General features: G+C 36.1%; 1 protein-coding gene across 1 annotated transcript in view; it reads right to left on the bottom strand.

Moving 5' to 3' along the window:
- ANKRD31 (ankyrin repeat domain 31) overlaps positions 1–24,355 on the bottom strand; it is a 131,625-nt gene that overhangs the window by 97,548 nt on the left and 9,722 nt on the right. The window contains exons 2-8 of the mRNA XM_043470688.1: positions 20,408–20,466; positions 18,496–18,605; positions 10,885–10,925; positions 7,763–7,839; positions 5,942–5,985; positions 2,616–3,242; positions 48–319 (exon numbers count right to left, since the gene is read on the bottom strand). Coding sequence (XP_043326623.1) covers positions 48–319; positions 2,616–3,242; positions 5,942–5,985; positions 7,763–7,839; positions 10,885–10,925; positions 18,496–18,605; positions 20,408–20,466 — 1,230 coding nt within the window. The remainder of the gene's footprint in view (positions 1–47; positions 320–2,615; positions 3,243–5,941; positions 5,986–7,762; positions 7,840–10,884; positions 10,926–18,495; positions 18,606–20,407; positions 20,467–24,355) is intronic.

The raw sequence follows: 24,355 nt of genomic DNA on the forward strand, positions 1-24,355 counted from the left end.
GAGCTGTAAACTTACTCTAGTGCCCCAAGTGTGCGTCTGCAGCATACCTGACATTCCCCGCTGAAGAGCTATGTTTCGTGCGATCCTCACAGCCAAGTACTCTGCGTAAAATGTTTTCTGGCATCTTATACATGTCATCTGTGGGCTTTACATCTCTGACTACTTTCAGTCTGGATGATTTCCTTAACACACGTGGAGTGGCCTGGTCACAGCTATTTTCCACCAGATTTGAATTTCTCTTATTATTTATTGGATCACAAGAGGTGACATTTTGATGAACCAACGTTTGCAATTCAAATGGATTTGGGTCTTCTAGACTCTGTAATAAGATGTAAATATATATACAAATGATTACAACAATTCAAGAAAATAAAATAAAATTATTAGAAATTAAGTTTTATCTTGTCCTTTGATTACACAAAAATGCCTCAAAAGATGAAAATATAAAAACCCACAGACATATGTGAACAGAATGAAAATTTCATACTAACATAATAAATGACAATATGGATTTAAAAGCCTAACACAAAAATACATTACTTGTATTACATAAGTAATATTCATCCTTAAAACTCAAAGGTAGGGAGTTCCCTGGCAGTCCAGTGGTTAAAACTGCCTCCAGTTCAGGGGGTGTGTGTTTGATCCCTGGTCGGGGAGCTAAGATTTCACATGGCTCAAGGTCAAAAAAACCAAAACATAAAACAGAAACAATATTGTAGCCAATTCAATAAAGACTTTTAAAAAACGATCCACATCAAAAAAATAAAAATCTCAAAAAAAAAATCTCAAGGTTAAACCTAAGGTTACTCTGGTGCTTTCATTTTATAGGAAATGAATAGTACAAAATGATGAGTGGCACATAAAAACAGCAGAAACATCATGCCAGGCCAGATCAATGTTCTATTCGGTCTAGAATTTTGCTATTTGACAGCAACGGTAAGTGGTATTTGTGGGACAAGATAGTATTAGTATATAACTTTCATTACACTGATTTTAAAGGTTGGCCAGTATATCACGAATGGCTCTAATGTCCCCTTAATAATCCATTTTGGATTTAACTTTCACGGGGGTACATGTTTTTATACATATCATGTAAACCTTTCTTGAGCTTATTTATATATCCAGCATATGAAGCTTCACAAGACAACAAATTTCATATTTTTATTACAGCTAAGTAAAAGACTATTTAATTTGATCTGTTCTAAATCAATCTCCTTTCTACTTTTATGTAGACTTTTTTTTTAAGACTGCCTAAGTTAAAGCTTACTCTATCAATATCAGTCATAATTTCCTACACTCTACTAGTATCACCTCTTTTTAGATGAGAATCTTGGAATATTGAATTTAATCCTCATGTCCTTATCCCCATGATTAGTTTCTTTTTTTCTGGATTTTTAAAAATAGCATTAAAAAATGTCTGTATTGAAATTTTTTGATCAGAATTGCATGCAGTATTATTCTAGGTATGTATGTTATGTGAATAACATGAGCTTAGTATCACATTATTTAAACCTTTCAAGAAATGTTCAAAAGAGCATTTTGGTAAGAGCCAGAGGAAAAAAGAAAAAAATCCAAACGACCTAGTGAATTGGTTAAATAAATTATATGTATCATTTTATATACACTATATATATATATATATGCCCACACAGTGGAATACCACTCAACAAATAACAAGATTTAAGTAGTGCTACCTGGAGAAGGAAATGGCAACCCACTCCAGTATTCTTGCTTGGAAAATCCCCTGGACTGAGGAGCCTGGCAGGCTACAGTCCACAGGGTCGCAAAGAGTCTGATACGACTTAGTGACTAAACAACAAGTAGTGCCTCATTCGTTGACATAGAAAGATAACCAAGATGTATTATTAAAATTTAAAAACAAGTTACAAAGCATTATGTATAATATAATCCCATTTATATAAAATAAACTTACAGAGACTGCATAGAAAAAATGGGGACATACAGTAAGTGGTTAACAATTATCTCTGATAAGTGGAACTGTTGAAGACTTCCTCTTACTGTAATGCTTGATATTTTTTATAATGAGGATGCATTACTATTATAATCAGGAAAAAACTGCCAACATGAAAAGTTGGTTAAGTGGCAGGCACAGGAGGGTCTCCCAGCACAGAAGCCCAGGAACTCTAAACCAAACTGTGTCAGCGATAGTACCCTCAGCCACGAAAAGCAAAGTGGTGCTGAAGCCAGGCAGACCAGCTACATGTCCCTCTCCTGGAAGACCAACTGCGTTTATGTCCAGCTAGAAATTAACATGGGCTATCTTACCTCTACTTTGCACTCAGGTAGACATGGAGATTTTCTGAGCTAACAGGGAAAAAGTCTGAGAAAAAGTTTTTTCTCTCGTCTATATAAGCAATGTGATAATGATATATCTTCTCAGGTTTTCAGAGGAGAAACTTAACTATTTTAACTTTCAACTCCTTGAAAACTCTACCCTGGGAACTTCTCAAAAGACCACTATATGCTTCAAAGTCAAAAAATATCTTCTGAGTGTTGTTGTTTAGGTAGAAGGTTTGAATTTACAATAAAGGGTATGGACAAGGAAGACTCGTTAAAGATCACTCTAGAAGATAAAATTGTCGGTTCATACTTACACTTATTTGCTGCACTGAAAGATGCTTGTCCTGCAGCTCAGCTAACTTGGAATCTTGTCCAAATGGTGGAGTAGAACAAAGAGTCTCAAAATCCACCTCTGCTATCTGTGTACAGTCTTCATCAGTCTGAGACATACTGGGCTCCACTCCTGAACATTCATTCCCAACACTGAGACTGATGCCTCCCTCTTTCCTGTGACAGATGACTTCCACCTTGGCTTCTGACAATGTGTTTAAGGCTGTTGATACCTCAACTGGCAATGCGTCATCTTTTGGGTCTTCTAGAAAATCTCTGTGACATGTCAAAGGTATTGATATGGAGCTCGAAGCACTGCTCAATGTGTTTGCCAGCTCTCTCGGTTCAAAATCATTCATTATTCTAAACAGTCTTTCCTCCCGGCTGATTTCTGGTGATGTGAGTACCCTTTCTAAGGCAGACACAAAGGTTTCAAGAGAGCTTTCTTCATCTTTGTTTTCTTCCAAAGTCATGGTCAACGCGCCTTCCTCACCAGGCTCCTTCTCTGGCTCTATTAGTGACTTCTCCTTTACAGCAAATGTATCAAATACTTTATCAGAAGCATGTGAGAGAAGACTTGTTTCAGGAGACTCTCTGTCTCTACTAAGTTCCTATATATTCCAAATAGAAGTTACATCATTAGTACATACACCAAAAAGTGTTTAAAATGAAAATGTTAGTTTTCTAGCTCACCATGTTGCTAAGTTCCACCAAAAAGCTTTATCAACTTTCCTCCCTTCCATAAATAAAAATATTCTTTATTACTTTCTTATACCAAATAACTAATGACAGTGAACTCATGGTTAAATATTTAATAGTCAATCAAGGGTAAAACTGGCTGGACCGTAATTACAGATGACAAATTATCTATTCATTTAAGTTTAAGTTATCTGGGCTAAGGGAAGAAGCAGAGATAACAAGGATAGTTAAACTAACAGATAACCTAAAAACTTCACTGCAGTTAATGGTTGAAAAATTCTCCCTTGCTAAAAATCCCAATTGAATTTTATTAAAACTATTAACCAGGAACAAAATTGGTGTAGTTTTACCTTCTTTTTGTTCCCCACCTCTGTATGATCAAAGGTGATCAAAATATTATTAAACTTCTTCTTTTGAAAGTGCTTTTAAAATCATTTATAAGCCATTTAAGAAAATCAGTTTCAATAGCTTAAAAGCACTGAGCTATTTTTCAACATTTCAGATTGTTAATTTGCATAACCTTAAATAACAGAATGGGTCTCACTGACTTTTGCCTGTTTCTAAAAACCAAGTCCACCTTCGCTGACACACCACCACACTGAAATTTGTAAGCCCTCTAATACTCTGATCTGATTTGAATAAGAGAAGTGAAGAACATTTCATCCTCCCTCTCCTCCTTTCCTAACCTGCCACTATTTATATTCTGTGTACATAGCATGCAGAGCTTAAGAAGATATATTTACTTGTTAGCAATGCAAGCTATAAGTTGCTCCAAAAGATAAAAGAAATTTAGAAGGAACTGAAGAACTGGATCCTATCCATTCTTTAAACATGTTCAAGATTTCCTTCCTATTTGAAATCTTTATATCTACTAAATTCAAGGCCCTAAATCAAATAAAACTTACATATATATTGAATTGAACTCTGCCCTAAAGGAACTTAACTCCTAAATTAAAATTGAAGGCATTAACACATGACATTAAATAAACTATTAACAACATCAAAAACACTGCATTAACTCAAATTAATAGCATAAACCATAGCCTTAGTGTTACAAGAATAAATTTTCTGGAGCAGAAAAAGAGGAGGCAGTGAAGAGTTTTCAAGATAGCCTAAAATTGGTTAAATAAGTTTCTTTACCTCAAGACTTTTCAAAACATGCATTATCAATCTCTGAGGAGACTTTAGCATACAGTGCTCTCTAAACTTCTTTGCTCAAAAAATCCTTTTTCTCAAGTATATTAATGTCATAGGAGGCAAGTGATAGGTAAATACTGACATAGTAAATAATGAATGCTAAATAAAGAGGGAGCAGTTACTTTGGTCAAGATCACTAAAGTCATCTGAGACAGGATCCAACGAGATGGTACTTAAGCCAGAAATTAATGATTTGTGAAGGAATGAAAGAAGAAAAAAACACACATTTCTTAAGCACCAACTAGTACCAAACACCATAAGCTATCATTGCTCACAGCCCTCACTGTAAGTCTATGAAGTGATTATCATTTTCCATATATCACACATGAAAATGACATACTTCCCTTGGAATGAAACCTATGTTGTTCCAAATGTGATGCTTTCTCTTGCTTTCTGGCTCCTGACTTGAACACAGGCATAGAGGTGGGAATGCTAAGGTATACCTGAGATGAATAAGCTACAGCTCAGGGTTGGCCTGGGGAGGTCCTTGACTGTTGGAGTCTGTTATGGATGGAGCCAGTCTTACTGTCCTCTGATTTCCCACAGCACCAAGCAGAGAGCAGAGCCAAAACAAGCACTCAGTACATGCTTATCGATTAGCAACTGGAAGACGAGAAAGCAGTATCCAATAGGAAATATCAAAAGAATGAGAGTAACAGATGTAAGAAAAGGGTCCTCATGCTTTGTCTGTCTTTGGCAGCCCGGATTGAATGGGGGAATGCAGGGGAAAAAAAATATTTGCAATTCACAAAAAACCTTGTGAACAGTAAAAGCCTGCTTTATTCCAAAGAAGGATTTATAAGCGTTTATAAGGAAAGTATTGGAAAATTATTCCCTTTATAAAAAAAACAACACTGAAATGGGTTGTTAGACACATTCTTTTCAGGGTAATAGACAAAGCAACATAATGCATTTTTGCTATATTACCTCAGCAATTAGTCTGATATTATATTCTCCTCCTCTAGATAATGAATAAAAGACTCAGAATGCCAGAAAAGAAGCACAGATCAAGAAAATTCTATTTCATTAGAGACAAGAATAAATACTGAAACAGGTTTCCACTACAGATGTAAGAAAAGTGTCCTCATGCCGTCTGTCTGTCTGAGGCAGCTCAGATTGAATGGGGGAACGTAGGGGATAAAAATTTTTGCAATTCACAAAAAACCTTGTGAATGGTAAAAGCCTACTTTATTCCAAAAAAGGATTTATATGAGTTTTCATGAAAAATATTGGAAAATGATTCCCCTTAAAAAAAAAAAAAAAAACACTGAAATGGGTTGTTACACAATTCTATTGAAATGGTCTAGTCATATTTCTGCTTAGGAAAACTTAAATGGGCTTGATACTTATTAATATAATTTTTAAAAATCTAAACCCAAGATCTGAATAGCTAATTTCCATTATACAGACCAACCTTTTCTGGGTATGTTAACACTTCAGGACTTTCAGCCTCAGGTCCTAGAAGATAACATTATACATTTTCATTCCAGTTTTATCAAAGCAATAAAACATACTGTCTCACTCAGCATTTCTTAATCACATAACTTGAAATGATTTCCTCAGACATGCATGAGATATATCAAATGTTTTATAAATGTTATACCAATTTATTAAAAGTATCATGTTAGCAATAAAGTTGTGAAATTCCTTAAGAAATATTTCACATGAAACAAGGTAAAATTATGATGATTCGAAATTAGTAGAATTAAAAACCAACCTCTCTGCTCCCCTGGTGGCTCAGTGATTAAGAATCTGCCTGCCCATGCAGGAGACACGGGTTTGATCCCTTGTTGGGGAAGAACCCATAGGCAGTGGACCAACTAAGCCCATGTGCCCCAACTACCGAGGCTGTATGCCACAGCTACTGAAGCCCGCAAGCCCAGACCACACTCCTCAACAAACGAGAAGCCCAAGCACCCCAAAAAGAACAGCCCCCAAACCACCACAAAAAGCCCACGTACAGCACCAAAGACCTAGGGCAGCCAAAAACAGAAATAAATAAAACTATTAAAAACAACAAAAAAAAACCAAAAACCTCTCTACTTTGGCAGAGTCCTTCTAAGTATCTGCAACCACATGAGGAAAAATCATATCTACTTTCTCAGTGTCATCATCTTCTCCATTATATGTAATAGAATTTAAATTAATTAATGTGGTTGAGTTAAGCATACAAAGGAACATTCAGGTAAGGGCCAAAAGGAATCAGGAAATATCCTAAATGTACATGTATTAAAAATCTTTATTTCTTAAAATCATTAAGATTTTTTACACATTTTGCTGCAGTTTTTTTTTTTTTTTTTTTCATATATAGAGAGAGACTATACTGCTAACATTTTTTGAGTACACAAACTCATGGTTTTTTTCACAAACTTATTTCCATAAACCAAAATCATTGTTCTTTTTTTTCTTCAACTAATTTGCCAGAGGTTGGACAGTGGGAGCACAACTGATCTAGCTCTTTATCCTTTTAGCATTGCCCCCAGACACCCTTGAAAACATTTTTGTTCTCCACCAATGGTAAGATGGTTCAGACCCATCCTATCTTCAAGCTCCAGATCAGCTATCCTTTTAGGATCCCTGGTTTACTTGGCATTTGTACACCCATAGCATCCATATGCCTGGCACTTAGCAGGCTCAATACATATTTGCTAAAATAATGAATAAATAATATTACAGACCAAAATCCAGGCACTAGGAGTACCTAGTTGAGAGTTGGTGCTGGGCTTAAGTGGCAATTCTACTGTTACAGTGGCAACAAAACAGGAGAGGGCAGAAATTTTAAAACTTAACTTTTCAATTTCAATTATCATGTCCTTGTACCTTTTCTTATAATACAGGTTTCAATGACCACTAAGAATATTTACTACACTGTCATACAACATACTTAGGAGACACTCCAAAGAGAAGGACAGTCATCCTCTAATACAGCTGAAATCAAGCAAATGGCCTGCTATGAACAGAGAAAACACTGTTTTTAAATTTGAGCCCCTGAGTTGCAAGTCAAAAGAGCAGACATATGGAGGAGCAAGTACTGACTGCACCTGAGCTGCTTCTCACATGAGCAGCTTCAAGCATCAGATCCAAGGTCAACAACAACACTGATTCCATATGTAAAAGTGAATGGCAGCAATCACAGGAGACCAGCCGAGTTGTAAATAAATCCATACCTAACTAAGGCTTCTATTTTCAGGCAAAGACAAATTCACTTTATATGACTCTACCCATAAAAGCGTACCTAGACTACTTCGGTGGTTCGGTGAAAGTTCAGCTTGGGGAAATGATACCGTGAACACTGGATGACTTTTTCTAAACCTCAGGAAAAAAAAAAAAATCAATCAATTAATAAATAAATACAAAATTTTAAGTAGGAAAAAAACTCTACTATTTCTCATTCAGATACAATTTAAATTTCTTTTTAATTTAAAGGAATTTCAAATAGGCTCTGTCTTTGCTCCATCTTTCTAGTTATTTTACAGTTACTACCAATTTATTAACATGCAAATTTCAAATGGCTTCAAAATTGGAGAGAGCCGGAATATTAAGGAATGAACTTCAGGAGTGTAAACAAGCTAAACTACACTTAGATCTGAAAGTAACTTTGGAGATGATTGTCTACCAAATACAGGGGTGGGGTGAGAGAGAAAAATTTGTCCTAATTCATGTAGCATGGTTATTTAAATCCTCAAGTACATTTAAAGTCTGTCATTATAGTTTAAGATGTAAGTGAAAGTCAGTAATGAGAAAATTCTCAGACATTATTCACCTTACTAGTATTTCACAGCAAAGGAAAAAGGGTAGCAAATGCTGAAGGGAAGAGATTACAAGCAAAATAAAGGTTATGCTTAATCTACAATTTTGATCATTTACCCTGGGATAATTAAAAGTTGATTAAAGAAAAGCAATCAGTAAACTATTTTTTTTCTCAGTCTAATTTACTATACAAATGCAATCAAGATATCTTCCTTAAAAAAAAAAACAAAAAACTGCTTGTTCCAGTTGTTTTAAGAACAGTTTTCATGCACCAGGCATAGCTACTTGAATCCTAAGCAAGAATAATAAATTGAACATTCTCTCCTGTCTAAAAAATAGAAGCAATCAATATAAGCTATCTTGAAAATGAAACTGCTTATACAGAATAATTTCCATGAGGCAAAAAGAAAAAATGTCAATTTTTTTCCTAAAACATGATTATGAGTACAAGCTGATAAAACAAAATCATAGTCTGGATCAACAACAGGATTTTTTCCCCTCAATTATAAAAGAGAATTTTGAAATTAGAGCAAACTTTCATCTAAGTTATTTAAAAACTTATCTATATTAGACATAGTTATTTATGTTAGGCAAGACTGCAAACAACATACATGTCCAATAAGAGAAAAATTATTATATGAATTATAGTATGTCATACAATGAGGCCATTAATGCATGTTTTTAAAACTATTAAAGATGTGAAATAGTAATTATGATAAACTACTACTTAAAAATTTAAAAACAAGAGGAATTCCCTGGTGGCCCAGTGGTCAGGAATCTAGGCCTCCACTGTAGGGGGCAGGGGCTCGATATCTGATCTGAGAACTCCGCAAGCTGCATGGTGAGGCCAAAGAAAGAAAGAAAGAAAACAAACAAACAGGAAACAAAACTATCTGCAGATGAATCTCAACTTGGTTGAAAATATGAACAAAACGAAAATATATAGAAAGCCTGAAATAAAATGTTCCAAAATGTTAACAATGGTTCTCTCCAGGCAGTGAGATTATAGATGCTGTATTAGTCTTTTCTTTTTCCAATTCTGAAGATGAACTTATACTGCTGATATATTCAGTAAAAGGGTGATTCTCAAACTTTTGGTCCTTAGACTCCTTTATAATCTTAAAAATTAGTGATGAACTCAAGGAGACTTTATTTATGTGGCTTATATTTACTTGTATTTACATGTTAAAAATTAAGATGGAGAAAAAATGTTAAATAATCATTAATTTAAAAATAACAGTAATAATCTAATAAATTAATATATTTTATTTAAATTATTGTATTGTCCAAAATGGAAAAAAGTTAGTGAGAAAGTTTCACATTTTTAAAATCTCTTTAATATTCAGCTTAATGGAAGACAGCTGCCATCTGAACTGCTACAACACATTCAATCTTTTGCCATATATTTTTTTATTTGAAGTATATTACAGAAGTCTGGCCTCACACAGACATGCAGTTGGAAAAGAAAGGAGTACTTTAGTAGCCTTTTTGGATAATTGTGCATATTCTTTCTAGATGACACACCAAAACTCCAGAAGCAATCATTTCCTTAAAAGTTACTAGAAATGTGAAAACTGAAACAAAACCAATCAACTTTTGTATTGGTCTGTCGTGCACTTTGAACGGATCTTTCACTTGTCTGTGGATGATGTTGTGATATCATGCACTGGTCTTTCAGAAAATACTCATGTGTTAAGTTATGCAGATCTTCCCTATATTGATACATTTTATTATAAAAATTTCAAAAAAGGTCACCTTCATAAATATTTTCACCAATCTTACCGGAAAGTTCAAGAAAATATCTGCCATTTACTTGAGTAAATAACCAGTTTGTCATTCTTTCAAGTTAAAAAAAGTAAACCAAGTTTTTTGTTTTGTTTTGTTTTTACAAATCTTATAACTCAAACAAGTGCTCTTAAGACGACTATCACACTTTAAACAGAAGTATAAAAAGACATATATTCAAGGTAGAAATTTAATAAAACAAACAACTTTTCTGCCTCATCAAATGCACTAAGTAAAACTGGCCTTTTTTTTTTCTTTTTTAACTTCAAGTACATGGCTGGGAAAAACACAGGACTACAAGTACAGTTTGGTGCCCCTGCCCTGATTCCTACTCAGGCTCCATCATTCTACCCACTACCTGCTTTAGCACTGTAAGTGCAAATGTCAACACCATGACATAAGCAAATAAAGTGCTGGCATTATTATGAAGATAGTTTTGACCTCACAGACCCTCTGCAAAGTCTCAGGGACTCCCAGGGGTCCACAGGCCATGCTTGGTTTTTTTTAAAAAATTTAAAGGACAAGGTCTCTTTAAATATAATAGTTCTATGAAGTCTAATTTCAATAAGTTCTACAAATTCTTCCTTCATGCTATGCTATAAATTTGCTTTTTAAATAATCTTAAGTCAGAGAATTAACTTAACCTTATTCAATTTTCCTCATGAAATAAAACTTATCTAGAATGTTCATAAAATAACATATTTATGCTGCTAGAGGGACAATCATTTAAAAACATACAATAACTCTAAAATTCTTAAGAAAAAGGCTTATTTTAAAATGATTTTTAAAAATCTACAATAATTCAAAAATCATTATACTTACTGTAACAAAGCTTCATTTTGTTCCATTTCATCCTGAGGTTGCTAGAAAGAAAAATGTTTATTTTCAACTGAGGAATGCTAAGTTAATGCAACAACTAAAAAACTTAACATTTAATATAATTCTTGTGTTATTATTTCTTAGATTCTTTTTTATTGTGGAAAAATATACATAAGATTTACCATTTTGACCATTTAAAAGGTACAGTCCAAAAAAATAAATAAATAAATAAAAGGTACAGTCCTTTGACATTATGTACAGCCCCACTGATGCATAATCATCACCTCCGTTTCAAGAACTTTTTCATCTTCCCTCACTGGAACTCCATATCTAAATAACTTTCCGTTTACCCTTCTCCCAGCCCCTGGCATCCGTGCTTCTACTTTCTGTCTCTCTGAATGTGACTAAGTGCCTCATACGAAAGGAATCATGTAATACTTGTCCTCTTGTGACTGGCTCATAATAGTAGTACTTATTATGATGTCTTCAAGGTTCATCCATGTTGTAGCAAGTATCAGTATTGTGTTCCTTTCTCAGGCCGAATAATATTCCATTGTTCGTATGTGCCGCATTTTATTTATCTACTCATCTATCAATGGACACTTGGGTTGCTTCCAAGTTTTGGCTACTGTGAACAATACTTCTACGAGTGTGGGTGGACAAATACATTTTCATGTCCCTGCTTTCATTTATTTTGGGTATATACCCAGAAGAGGAGTTTTTAAGTCATATGGTAATTCTATGTTTAATTTTTTTGGAATCACCATACCACATGTCACAGCTGCTGCATCATTCTACATTCCCACCAGCAATGGGCAAGAATTCCAATTTTTCCACATTCTCGTCAACACTTGTTATTTTATTTTGCTAATAGCCATCCTGATGCATGTGAGATGGAATCTCCTCACGGTTTTGACGTGCATTTCCCTAATGGTTACAGATATTTACTATCTTCTCATGTGTTTATTAGCCATTTGTACATCTCTCTCTCTCTCAGCTGCACTACACAGTTTGTGGAACCTTAGTTCCTGGACCAAGGGTAGAATCCAAGCCCAGCAATGAAAGCCCCAAGTTCTAACCACTGGACCACCAAGGGATTCCCTATATCTTCTTTACGGAAATGTCTATTTATGTCCATTGCCCATTGTTTAGTCAGGTAGTTAGTTGCAGCTATGAGTTTCCATATATTCTGTGCATCAATCTCTAATCAGATTTATGATTTACATATATCAACACGTTCTCCCTTTCTTCAAGTTACTTTTTCACTCTGTTCACAGTGAGTGCCCTTTGATGCACATAGGTTTTTAATTTTCATGAAGTCTAGCTTACCTATTTTTTATTTGGCTGTTTACGCTTTCGTATGCATGTAATCACTGCCAAAGAGAATGTCATGATACTTTCTCCCTGTAATTTCTTATAAGAGTTTTATGGGTTTGGCCCTTATGTTCAGCTTTTGTCTTAATTTTTTTTATAAAATAATTTGTGCAACTTAGGTAAAGAGAAAGGGAGTGTTCCTTCTTCTTATTCCTAGTTTTCTCCTTTTCTTAGTTCATTAATCCATAATGGTTCTGATGAGACATTCTTGTCAGGTTCTGAGTTCTATATTTCTCCTGAGGGCCAAAAATCATACAATTTCTGTGTCACGGTGTTAAATACTTAATGGATTCTACTCAATTCTCAAGTCATGCCCAAAAAGCTGAAGCTATTGTGTCCCTTTCAAATAAGCTAAAATGCTTAGATAAAATGCTTCCATTTTAAGATTTCACAGCACACTGGCTCTCATTGCTTTAAAAGAAATCCTTACCTTAAATATCTTATTAGAATCAAAGAAAATTTTTAGAAAAAGGTCTCTCTTTGGGGGGTCCTCTACATTTGTTTCTATGATCAATAATAAAGCTTTCTGAAAATAAAGCCATTAGCCTGAACTTCCAAACTATTTTTGATCACTGACAGTCATAATAAGAAAACACAAAGTAATGTGAGAACTTCAGTGTTCTCCAATTAGTGAAAGTGAAAGTCACTCAGTTGTGTCCAACTCTTTGCAACCCCATGGACTATACAGTCCATGGAATTCTCCAGGCCAGAATACTGGAGTGGGTAGCCTTTCTCTTCTCCAGGGGATCTTCCCAACCCAGGGATCGAACCCAGGTCTCCTGCATTGCAGGCAGATTCTTTACCAGCTGAGTTACCAGGGAAGCCCTCTCCAATTAATGTTCACTCTTATTTATTGATAGTGCATCCTTACACTGCTCAAGGTTATTACATTGGTTCCACACATACATACTTCCTAAGCAGACTTTACAAAAAGCTCAGAGACCCACAGCAAAGAAGGAATTTTAAGAAGTAAACTTAGAAAGTCCCAAGGATTAATCGAACAGTTCAGTTCAGTCGCTCAGTCATGTCCAACTCTCTGTGACCCCGTGAACTGCAGCATGCCAGGGGGTTCCCTGTCCATCACCACATCCTAAAGCTTGCTCAAACTCATGTCCATTGAGGCAGTGATGACATCTAACCATCTCATCCTCTGTCGTCCCCTTCTCTTCCTATCTTCAATCTTTCCCAGCATCAGGGTCTAATTAAACATGGTATACCTAGATACTTGGCTTCCCAGGTGGCTCACTGGTAAAGAAACCCCCTACCAATGCAGGAGACGTGGGTCTGATCCCTGGTTTGGGAAGAGTCCCTGGAGGAGGAAATGGTAACTCATTCCAGTATTCTTGCCTAAAGAATCCCATGAACAGAGGAGCCTCGTGGGCTACAGTCCACGGGGTCACAAAGAGTCGGACATGACTGAGCAGGCACATGTGCGCACACACACACACACACACACACACACACACTTATATATTCACTAGGTAATTTCTGAGTCTTCACAAAGCAATTCATTCAAGTATCTATAACACCCATTTATCTTACTAGAGGACCAGTAATTTTCCTGTTAAGGGCTAATTATTCCTCTGCTCCTACCCACATAAGGAAAATGCAAAAGATAAGAGAGCAAGTAAGAAGGAAGTTTGCCCCTGACTGCTGATTTTTTCCCTCTTCCATAGGCAGAAATACTCCTCAAGCGATAATGCCTCAGAATATAATGGGTGCTTGAATTGTTCATTTGTTGATTATCAAAATATAAAGATACACTCAATTCATTCTTTCTTAAGAGGTACAAATTGCTATCTGTGCTGTTGATATATGTGACATTTTCCCCCTGGCCCTTCCAGGTAATTCAAGTGCAGACATTAAAAAAAAAAAGAAAAAAAAACCTGTTGGGGGTAGGGTGTGAGAGGTGAAAGAAGGTTTAATTTGTATTAACTAAGAGTACTTGAAAAAGGAACAAGTCTGTATATATATCCTTAACCAAAAAACAATATTCTACCATCTGAGATCTTCAACTGAATAATGGATTACTGGGAGAGAAATGGGAGCCTGGACAACTAGGTCAGCCTGATCAACCTTGGCTCTCCATAAGGCATGAGATGTCTGTCCTCAAACCATCCTCACATTCCATAAAACGGAATACACATTCCTTCAGTGTGTTAGTGATCTTGATGAATTATTGATAACATTTGCTTAAAATACCTTTCTCTCACACTAAGGTAGTGAAATTTGGTTATCTATACAGATGCTTTTTTTTTTATTATTTTAAAATACCCACATGACTGTCTTTTAGACTGTTTGATCTGGATATATGGTACCATCTTTACATTGCTTCTGAGTTACAAAATGATAAAACGGTCATTTTAAACTGCTCTACGCGTGCATGCTAAGTCACTTCAGTTGTATCAGACTCTTTGTGACCCTATGGATTATAACCCTCCAGGCTCCTCTGTCCATGGGATTCTCTAGGCAAGAATACTGGAGTGGGTTGCCATGCCTTCCTCCAGGGGATCTTCCCGACCCAGGGATCTCTTATGTCTCCCACACAGGCAGATTCTTTACTAGCGTCACCTGGGAAGCCCTAAACTCCACTGAGCAGTATCTAAATACAACTTAAACACAAAGTAATGTAAACACTGGATGAAAACTGTCTTTACTCTGGCTGAGTTAGGAGCCAAGGCCCTGGTTTCATCCTATTTCTTTCCAGAATAATCCTAAGCAATTGCAACTCTGGGCAGAGACAGCAATTCTAGGATCCTAAGAATTAAAGAAGGTCAGGATGGGTTAGAGTCAGGAAAAAGATACCAATGATACTAATAATCAGCATAGTAGAGTCAAGGAGTTCCCTAAGTTTTGCAAACTCACTCTGAATTTGACTAGTCCAGCTATTCATGCCCCAAGAGAGGTAGCTAGTAAGAGAGAATGCTACCTTCTCCTGGGGCTTAAAAAGACCCTGCAGGATGCAACCTACTATATACAGAATAGAGAAACAACAAAGCCTCACTATATAGCACAGGGAACTATATTCAATATCCTGTGATAAACCATGAATATAAAAAAGAAAAAAATATATATATGTATATATGTATAACTGAATCACTTTGTTGTACAGCAGAAATTAACAACATTGTAAATCAACTACACTTCAATAAAATAAATTTTTTAAAAGCCCTTACAGTACATATTAATATACACATAATCTCTGTAACCTCTGGCTTTGCGAACAATGATCCTTCTTCCACTGTCAAACAAGCCTGTGGTTGTTCAATTCCCTTTAAAGGCTCTCTCTAATGTTCATTGGAGAAGGAAATGGCAACCCACTCCAGTGGCCTTGCCTGGAGAATCCCAGGGATGGGGTCGCACAGAGTCAGACACGACTGAAGTGACTTAGCAGTAGCAGCAGCAACAATGTTCATTTTAACTGATTTCACCTTTACATATGGATAAGGGTGGAAGGTAGAAACTGCATAATGGAAAGGAAAAGTGAAATTCAACCTGACTCAGAACTCTTAGATAGCATTTCAGAGAGCAGAAGATGGAAGAGGCAGCCTGATGGTAATAATCACAAGATCAATCATTATTCCCTGTCAAACAAGAATTTTCCAGATGATTAAAAGCTAATTATATTAATAGTAAGATCAATGGTGCCTATTGTATTAGTCAGGGTTTTCCAGAGAAACAGTAATAGGATATGTATATACAGAGTAAGAGATGTGTCCTAACTGGCTCATTTAACTATGGAAACTGGCAAGTCCAGATCTGCAATGTGGGCTATCAGGCCAAGACCCAAGAAAGCTGACAGTAGAGATAAAGTTCAAAGGCTCTCTGCTGGAGAAATCTCTCTTGCTCAGGGAGGCTGATCTCTTTCTTCCATACAGGCCTTCAACTGGATGGATGAAGCCCACCCTCATCCATAATCGGCCCATTTGATTACGGAGGGCAATCTGATTTACCCAAATCCACTGACTTAAATGTCAATCTCATTCAAAAACATCCTCAAAGAAACTCCCAGAACAATGTCTGACTAACTATTTGCGTATCCAATGGCCCAGTCAACATGTAAAATTAACTATTATATCTTCTAATTTTCATAGTAATGTCTCCAATTATCTCTCCAGACATACTACTAAGCTCTCCAAACAAAATTTCAAAAATTTCTATGTAAAATTTAAAAACTGCTTGCCATACAGCACCTATAAAGAACAAGAAAAGGTACTGCAAGACCCAACAAAAATGATGAGTAAGAGATATTTTAAAACACTTCTCCTTATGTTTTTAAAAATTAGCATGGTACTTGTCAAACCAAAGATTCTCATAGTTTGCCCTTACTTAAAATATTCCGCCATTTTTTTAAAAAAATTTTTATTGGAGTATAGTTGCTTTACTACATGTTTACTACAACTTTAATGCTGTGTTAGTCTCTGCCGTACAGTAAAGTGAATCACTTATGTGTATACACATACCCCCTCTTTCTTAGATTTGCCTCCTTTGAGGTCACCACAGATCACTGAATAGAGTTCCCTGTGCTAAACAGCAGGTCCTCATTAGTTGTCTATTTGATACACAGTGGTGTGTATATGTCATTTCCAACCTCATCATTTCTAAAATAGTTTGAGGTTGAAATGTCAGTATTATATTTGAGTTTTAATGAAAATTTTATTAGAAATCTGTTTAGTAACTGAATTATTTAGAATTTACTTAACATCAGGTTTTGAAACAATATATATTCAAGTTGTGAAGCAATACATATTTTTTTCTTTAAATTAACTTTGGGAAGTTATTTAAAGAGGCCAGTGCCTTTCCTGGTCTATTTATTTGATAAAATCAGTATTTCTCACATAGTTAAATTTCTAAAGGTTTATTTTCAAAGAATAAAATAAAAAACTGCGAAAGTAGCAGTATCTGTCAATTAAAAAAATAACACTAATTAAAATTTGCTACAGATGTTTAACACTTTGATAACATGGCCTAACTTCCTGTAAAAAAAAAAAAAATGGGGAAGAGGCAGGGAAAAGTTAAAGGAGGTACCTATTTTACTACCAATGAAATTCTATGAAGGCAAAAAAAGGAGGACAAATACCAAAGACTTCATATAACCTTCTTAAGAAGCCCATGGTCAGCAGATAGCTGATTTACAATCTGATGAAAAAATATTTGAAAGATAGTCCTCTAAGGCAATTGTTTCAATCTAGCTGATTATTAGAAATTTCTTGGGAGGCTTTTGAAAAATGGAGAGTCCTAGGTTCTACTCAAATATGAGTCTGAGAGTCTATATTTTTAAATAGATTGATTACCAAATAAGTTTGGTAATCAAGCTTTCAAAATCACCATTCTGAGGTACAATCTGGAGCCAAGTATAATAGTCACATAATAAATGTTTCTGAGATACAGAGAAAAAATTTAATTTTTATTTCCCATTTCACAGTTACTAAAGCTAAAGGGGGAAATTTTTTTTCTTCTTAATTCAGAAGTTATAAAACTGATATCTAAACGAACTGTTAGAAACTAAATACAGCTATCTCCAGCTTTTAAAAAAAATTTGGTGTTGTATTTTTCTCTTTTGACTAGTTATACAAGCTATACACCTTCCCAGGGACAATATCAAATAAACCCTCGCAGTCACTCTTTGAAACTGTTGTCAATTTCTGCTCTTAAAATACATGTATTCTCTCTTCCATTCCTTAAGACTCTGTAGTTATCTCTGGGTAGCTAACTTATTTACGGCAAGGTGCTAAATGAATCATCCCTTACTTTTCCCCATGGTGACTGCATTAAAAAGAAACAACTGAAAACTTGTGTATCTAAGTGTATGCCTACACACATGTACTTTCTCTCTCTCTCTCCCTCTCTCACACACACACACAGGACAATAGAGGGGTCTTTCAGTGGCCTGTATCTCAAATGTTACCACACAGAGTAGTATCCTGTTCACAAATTTAAGGTGACCTCTAACATACAATGGAGAGAAAAATTGCTAATTATTATATCTTATTTTAGCCTATTTTAACCTTCTCAATTCCACATTTCTATCAGAAAGAGAAATAAATAAAAGAAAAAGAACCTAAAACATTTGACTTTTACATAAGAAACAGAGTGACTGGCTAAGAAATGGGAAAAAACTGAGTAAGAAAGAAAGAAGCAAAACAATAGCAAAAAGAATTAATCATGAGTAATTTGCCCTTATTTCAAATAGCATTACTAATTTTTAAAAAGCATGCATTTAATCGGTATGCTACACACCTGTAAGACTGCATCCTCAATAAGAATAAGCATCGTTTGACTTTTACTCATTTGCTCCCATGGATCCTCTCTGAATTTGAATCTAAACTGAATCTCTGGAGAAGATGCGCCTAAAATGAAATATAATCACAGGTCATTTGCAATAGTTTTACTGCTCTGCTTTAACAATGACCCGAGGCAATTCACTCACACACACACACACACACACACACACACACACACACACACACACAAAACTATAAATGGTCAATATTAAAATATGCCTAACCTTGGTACTCTTCAAAAATGCAAATTAAAATAAACAGATACGTTTCACTTACCAGTTTGGCAAAGATCGCATACGTCCTGTGTTGGATCTAGAAAGAAAAAGTCATCTTTTATAGGAGGCAATATATGTCAAAATCTGACATGTGTTCATCCTTTAAAATCAAATTAATTTTAGCTGCTTATTCTAAGGAAATAATCAGAAAAGTAGGCAACATACTGAGAAACAGCAAACATTATCAAATCATTATATAAAGGTTCATTCAATTTAACAGGGTGAGGTAAATCAATACAACAAAGAAAAAATATATGTAGGACAATACTAATTACTAAAAAACATATTTATATTGGTACACAAATGTCTAGAAAAAAACACAAATACTAAACACTGGAAACTGTAAGGCACTAAGTTAACAGAGAAAAGTAGGAGATGGGATCTTTCACTTTCTACATTATATAATATTATACTTTAAAAATGTTATACTGTTAATAATTAGCAAAATAATTAAGGTCTATACACCATTTGGAAAAGGGAAGGGAAGCAAAGGGAAAAAACTTTGTTGGAATATTGAAACAGATATCTAACTTCTTCCTAGTGGCATTTTACACATCATAGAATACATTTTGGAGACCAATATTATGCACTATTCCTTCCAATTACATGTAGGAAAAACTGTTTCAAGATCAAACTGTAATCTGCCAGTATCAGGTGAGATGATGTAGAGCGAAGACTTTGTGAACTACAGCTGACCCTTGAGTAACAGGGGGTTTGAACTACCTTAAACATGGTCCACTGAAACAAGGATGTTTTTTAATGGACATACATTCGGCCCTCCACATCCATGAGTTTGGCATCCACAGATTCCACCAACCATACATGAAATTGTGTACTGCGTTTACAACTCACAGCTGGTGGAATCTGTGAACGTGTACTACACAGATGGGAGGGCCAATTACAGGACTTGAGGATTTGGGTGTATACAGGAGCTCCTGTGAACAATCCCCCCTGGATACCTAGGCACAAGTGCATACACCAAAATTTTCAAGACGTTGAGGATATTTTCCTTCCATCCTACACCTATTTCCAGATATCCTCCAATAAAAAATGGCTCACAGGAAGAATCATAAGAGGAAATAACCCACTATTTGAATAGCTTTCTGCAAAATTGATCTTTCTGAACTGCAACAATCAGTGATGGATTTTTCTGGAAGTGTAAATATTGATCTAGAAGTGGACTCAGGAGGTTTAGAGAATTTGTAAGTGAAAGACTCTTTTTAAAAAATATATACCAAGGATACCTGTACCTCAATTTTAGTCTGAAAGAATCAGACTGATTATTAAAAAGTATTATTCACTTTGCAAATAGGAAAGTTCGAGGGTTAAGTGGGAAATCTCTGGGGGGAGAATTGCTATCCCAGCGCTACTTCCACATATCTGTAGCCCTCTTTAGGAGTCATAAACATCTTCCAGAAGTTACAAACCCCATTCCTATCCTTATAACAACAGATCTTAAGATCTATTACAGATGCCTGTAAGAAATTAATTCTGTGTAAAGCTAAAGAATAAGACTAAATATGAAAGAAGTTAATAGAATAATAACACTTGGACAATTAAAGGGATTACTTAGTGAAAAGAATTATTTCTCACCTTTACTGGGATGGAGACTGGGCTCAGATCTAAGAGACGTGTCTTGATTAAAAAGCAACCTTTCAAAAACAAAAAAGAAGGTATAGATGTTATGATATTTCTTAAACAAAGACTAACAATTCAACTGTCATTTAAGGTTTTTTTCCAGTTTTACTGAGATGTAACATACAATATTGTATAAGTTTAAGTTATACAATGTGATGATACACAGCATGCATTGCAAAATGATTAAGTGAATAAACTTTTAACATAGTTCAATGTAAACTACTCTTAAAAATTGTAATTAAATTTGCTAAAATTCCTAGTTATACCACTATTAATACTCTATATCAACGCATTTTTTCAAAAAATATAGTCTTTAAATTAACCTTACCCACGATGACCCACACACCACGGGCACCTTGTTTTTGACAGAGGAGGCAGGAGCATAACTGGGCAGAGCGCCTCTCCCATGAGGACAGCTTACTGTGGACAACCGGGCAGTCACGCTAACAGAATGAGATCACAGCACTTCCTAACGCCGTGCGCCTAGCCACTCAGTCCTGTCCGACTCTTTGCGACCTCCTGGACTGTCGCCCGACAGTCTCCTCTGTCCATGGGGATTCTCCAGGCAAAAATACTGGAGTGGGTTGCCATTTCTTCCTCCAGCGGATCTTCCCAACCCACGGGTCGAACCCAGGTCTTCCATATTGCAGGCGGATTCTTTACCTTCTGAGCCACCATGCAAGCCCTCCTAATGCCACACAAAGATAAACTCAAAATGATTAAAGACCTAAATGTAAGACCAGAAACTATAAAACTCTTAGAGGAAAATATAGGCAGAACAATTGATGACATAAATCAAAGCAAGATTCTCTATGACCCACCTCCTAGAGTAATGGAAATAAAAGCAAAAATAAATAAGTGGGACCTAATGAAACTTAAGGAGATCAGTCCTGGGTGTTCATTGGAAGGACTGATGCTGAAGCTGAAATTCCAATACTTTGGCCACCTCATGCGAAGAGCTGACTCATTGGAAAAGACCCTGATGCTGGGAGGGATTGGGGGCAGGAGAAGGGGACGACAGAGGATGAGATGGCTGGATGGCATCACCGACTCAGTGGACATGAGTTTGAGTAAACTCCGGGAGTTGGTGATGGACAGGGAGGCCTGGAGTGCTGTGATTCATGGGGTCACAGAGAGTCGGACACGACTGAGCGACTGAACTGAACTGAACTGAATGAAACTTAAAAGCTTTTGCACAGCAAAGGAAACTACAAACAAGGTGAAAAGACAACCCTCAGAATGGAAGAAAATAATAGCAAAGGAAACAACTGACAAAGAATTAATTTCTAAAATATACAAGCAGCTCATACAACTCAATACCAGAAAAACTGACAACCCAATCAAAAACTGGGAAAAAGACCTAAAAAGACATTTCTCCAAAGAAGACATACAGATGACTAACAAAACACATGAAAAGAGGCTCAACATTGCTCATTATTAGAGAAACGTAAATCAAAACTACAATGAGATACCATTTCACACCAGCCAGAATGGCCATCATCAAAAATTCTACAAATAATAAATGCTGGAGAGGGTGTGGAGAAAGGGAACCATCTTGCCAGTGGGAATGTAAATTGATACAGCCACTATGGAAGACAGTATGGAGATTTCTTTAAAAAACTAGGAATAAAACCACTATATGACCCAGCAATCCCAGTCCTAGGCATATACCCTGAGGAAACCAAAACTGAAAAAGACACATGTATCCCATTGTTCACTGCAGCACTATTTACAACAGCTAGAACATGGAAGCAACCTAGATGCCCATCAACAGATGAATGGATAAAGAAGGTGTGGTACACAATGGAATATTACTCAGCCATAAAAAGGAGTGCATTTGAGTCAGTTTCTAATGAGGCTATTATACAGAATGAAATAAGACAGAAAGACAAATATAAATATCATATACTAATGCATATATATGGAATCTAAAAGATGGTACTGATGAATTTATCTGCAGGGCAGCAATGGAGAAACAGAAAGAGAGAGCAGATGGCCATGGGGGATGTGAGGAGGGAGAGTGAGAAGTATGGAGGCAGTAACATGGAAACTTAATTACCATATGTAAAATAGACAGTCAACAAGAATTTGCTGTTTGACTCAGGGAACTCAAACAGGGGCTCTGTGAAAATCTAGACAGGTGGGATGGGGAGGAGATGGGAGGAAGCTTTGGGAGGGAGGGGACATGGGTGTACCTATGGCTGATTCTTGTTGATGTTTGACAGAAAACAACAGAATTCTGCAAAGCAATTATCCTTCAGTTAAAAAATAAACTTAAAAAACTTATCCAAGATGAAAATTAAGACTTATTCATCTGCTCATGTTCTTTTTAAATAAATACTCTGCTAATTTTGGATATTTTGGAGTAAGGGGAAAACAGCAATACAGTTTTTGAACAGAAGTGAAATGAAGAGATGTGAAGGAACCAGTGCTGGTGGGTTTTCTTCATTCACCTTTCTCTACATCACAGAGAATTTAAGATCCCAGGGTTAAATTCAAGTATATATTTTCAGAACATAAATTACAGAAATTTAAGTTTTGGATTCACATCTTACTATGTTCTAGGCAGCACCAAGGTAAATAAAAAAGATAGTCCTTGATCTCAAGAAGCTTCAGATCTGGTGAGGGATAAAAACAGCCAAGATATATCATGGCGAGTATGCTACTAAGCAGAGCATTCTAAGTATGCTACTACATATCACTCTAAGTATGCTACTAAGAATTTCTTCTGTTTAAAAAATCTCTAAAGAATGAAAAAAATGGGCAAAGGATTTGAATAGACACTTCTCCAAAGAGGATATACAAATCAGTTCAGTTCAGTCACTCAGTCATGTGTGACTCTCTGCGACCCCGTGGACTGCAGCACGCTAGGCTTCCCTGTCCATCACCCACTCCCAGAGCATGCTCAAACTCATCTCCATCGAGTCAGTGATGCCATCCAACCATCTCATCCTCTGTCGTCCCCTTCTCCTCCTGCCTTCAATCTTTACCAGCATCAGGGTCTTTTCCAGGGAGTCAGCCCTTTGCAACAGGTGGCCAGAGTACTGGAGCTACAGCTTCAGCATCAGTCCTTCCAACCAGCATTCATGACTGATTTCCTTTAGGACTGACTGGTTTGATCTCCTCGCAGTCCAGGGGACTCTTGAGAGTCTTCTCTAACAACACAGCTTAAAAGTATCAATTCTTCGGCACTCAGCTTTCATTACGGTCCAACTCTCACATCCACACATGACTACTGGAAAAACCATAACTTTGACTAGATGGACCTCTGTTGGCAAAGTAATATGTCTGCTTTTTAATATGCTGCCTAGGTCTATCATAGTTTTTCTTCCAAGGAGCAAGCGTCTTTTAATTTCACGGCTGCAGGCACCACCATCTGCAGTGATTTTGGAGCCCAAGAAAAGAAAGTCTAATCACTGTTTCCACTGTTTCCCCATCTATTTGCCATGAAGTGATGGGACTGGATGCCATGATCTTAGTTTTCTGAATGTTGAGCTTTAAGCCAGCTTGTTCACTCTCCTCTTTCACCTTTATCAAGAGGCTCTTTAGTTCCTCTTTGCTTTCTGCCATAAGGGTGGTGTCATCTGCATATCTGAGGTTACTGAAATTTCTCTTAGCAACATGAAAAATGCTCAACAATACTAAGTATTAGGGAAACCATAATGAGGTACCACTTCACACCAACCAAAAACAAATGAACAAACAAAAAACAAAAATAACAAGTGTGGCAAGTATATGGAAAAACTGGAACTCCTGTATATTGCTACTGGGAATGTAAATTGGTACAGCCACTGTGGAAAACAGTATGGTGGGTCCTCAAAAAATTAGACACAGATTTACAATTTGATCTAGTAATTCCATTTCTGTGTGTGTACACAAAACAACTGAAAGCAGAGACCTGAA

Source organism: Cervus canadensis, chromosome 6 (assembly GCF_019320065.1).
Source record: "Cervus canadensis isolate Bull #8, Minnesota chromosome 6, ASM1932006v1, whole genome shotgun sequence".
NCBI lineage: Eukaryota > Metazoa > Chordata > Mammalia > Artiodactyla > Cervidae > Cervus > Cervus canadensis.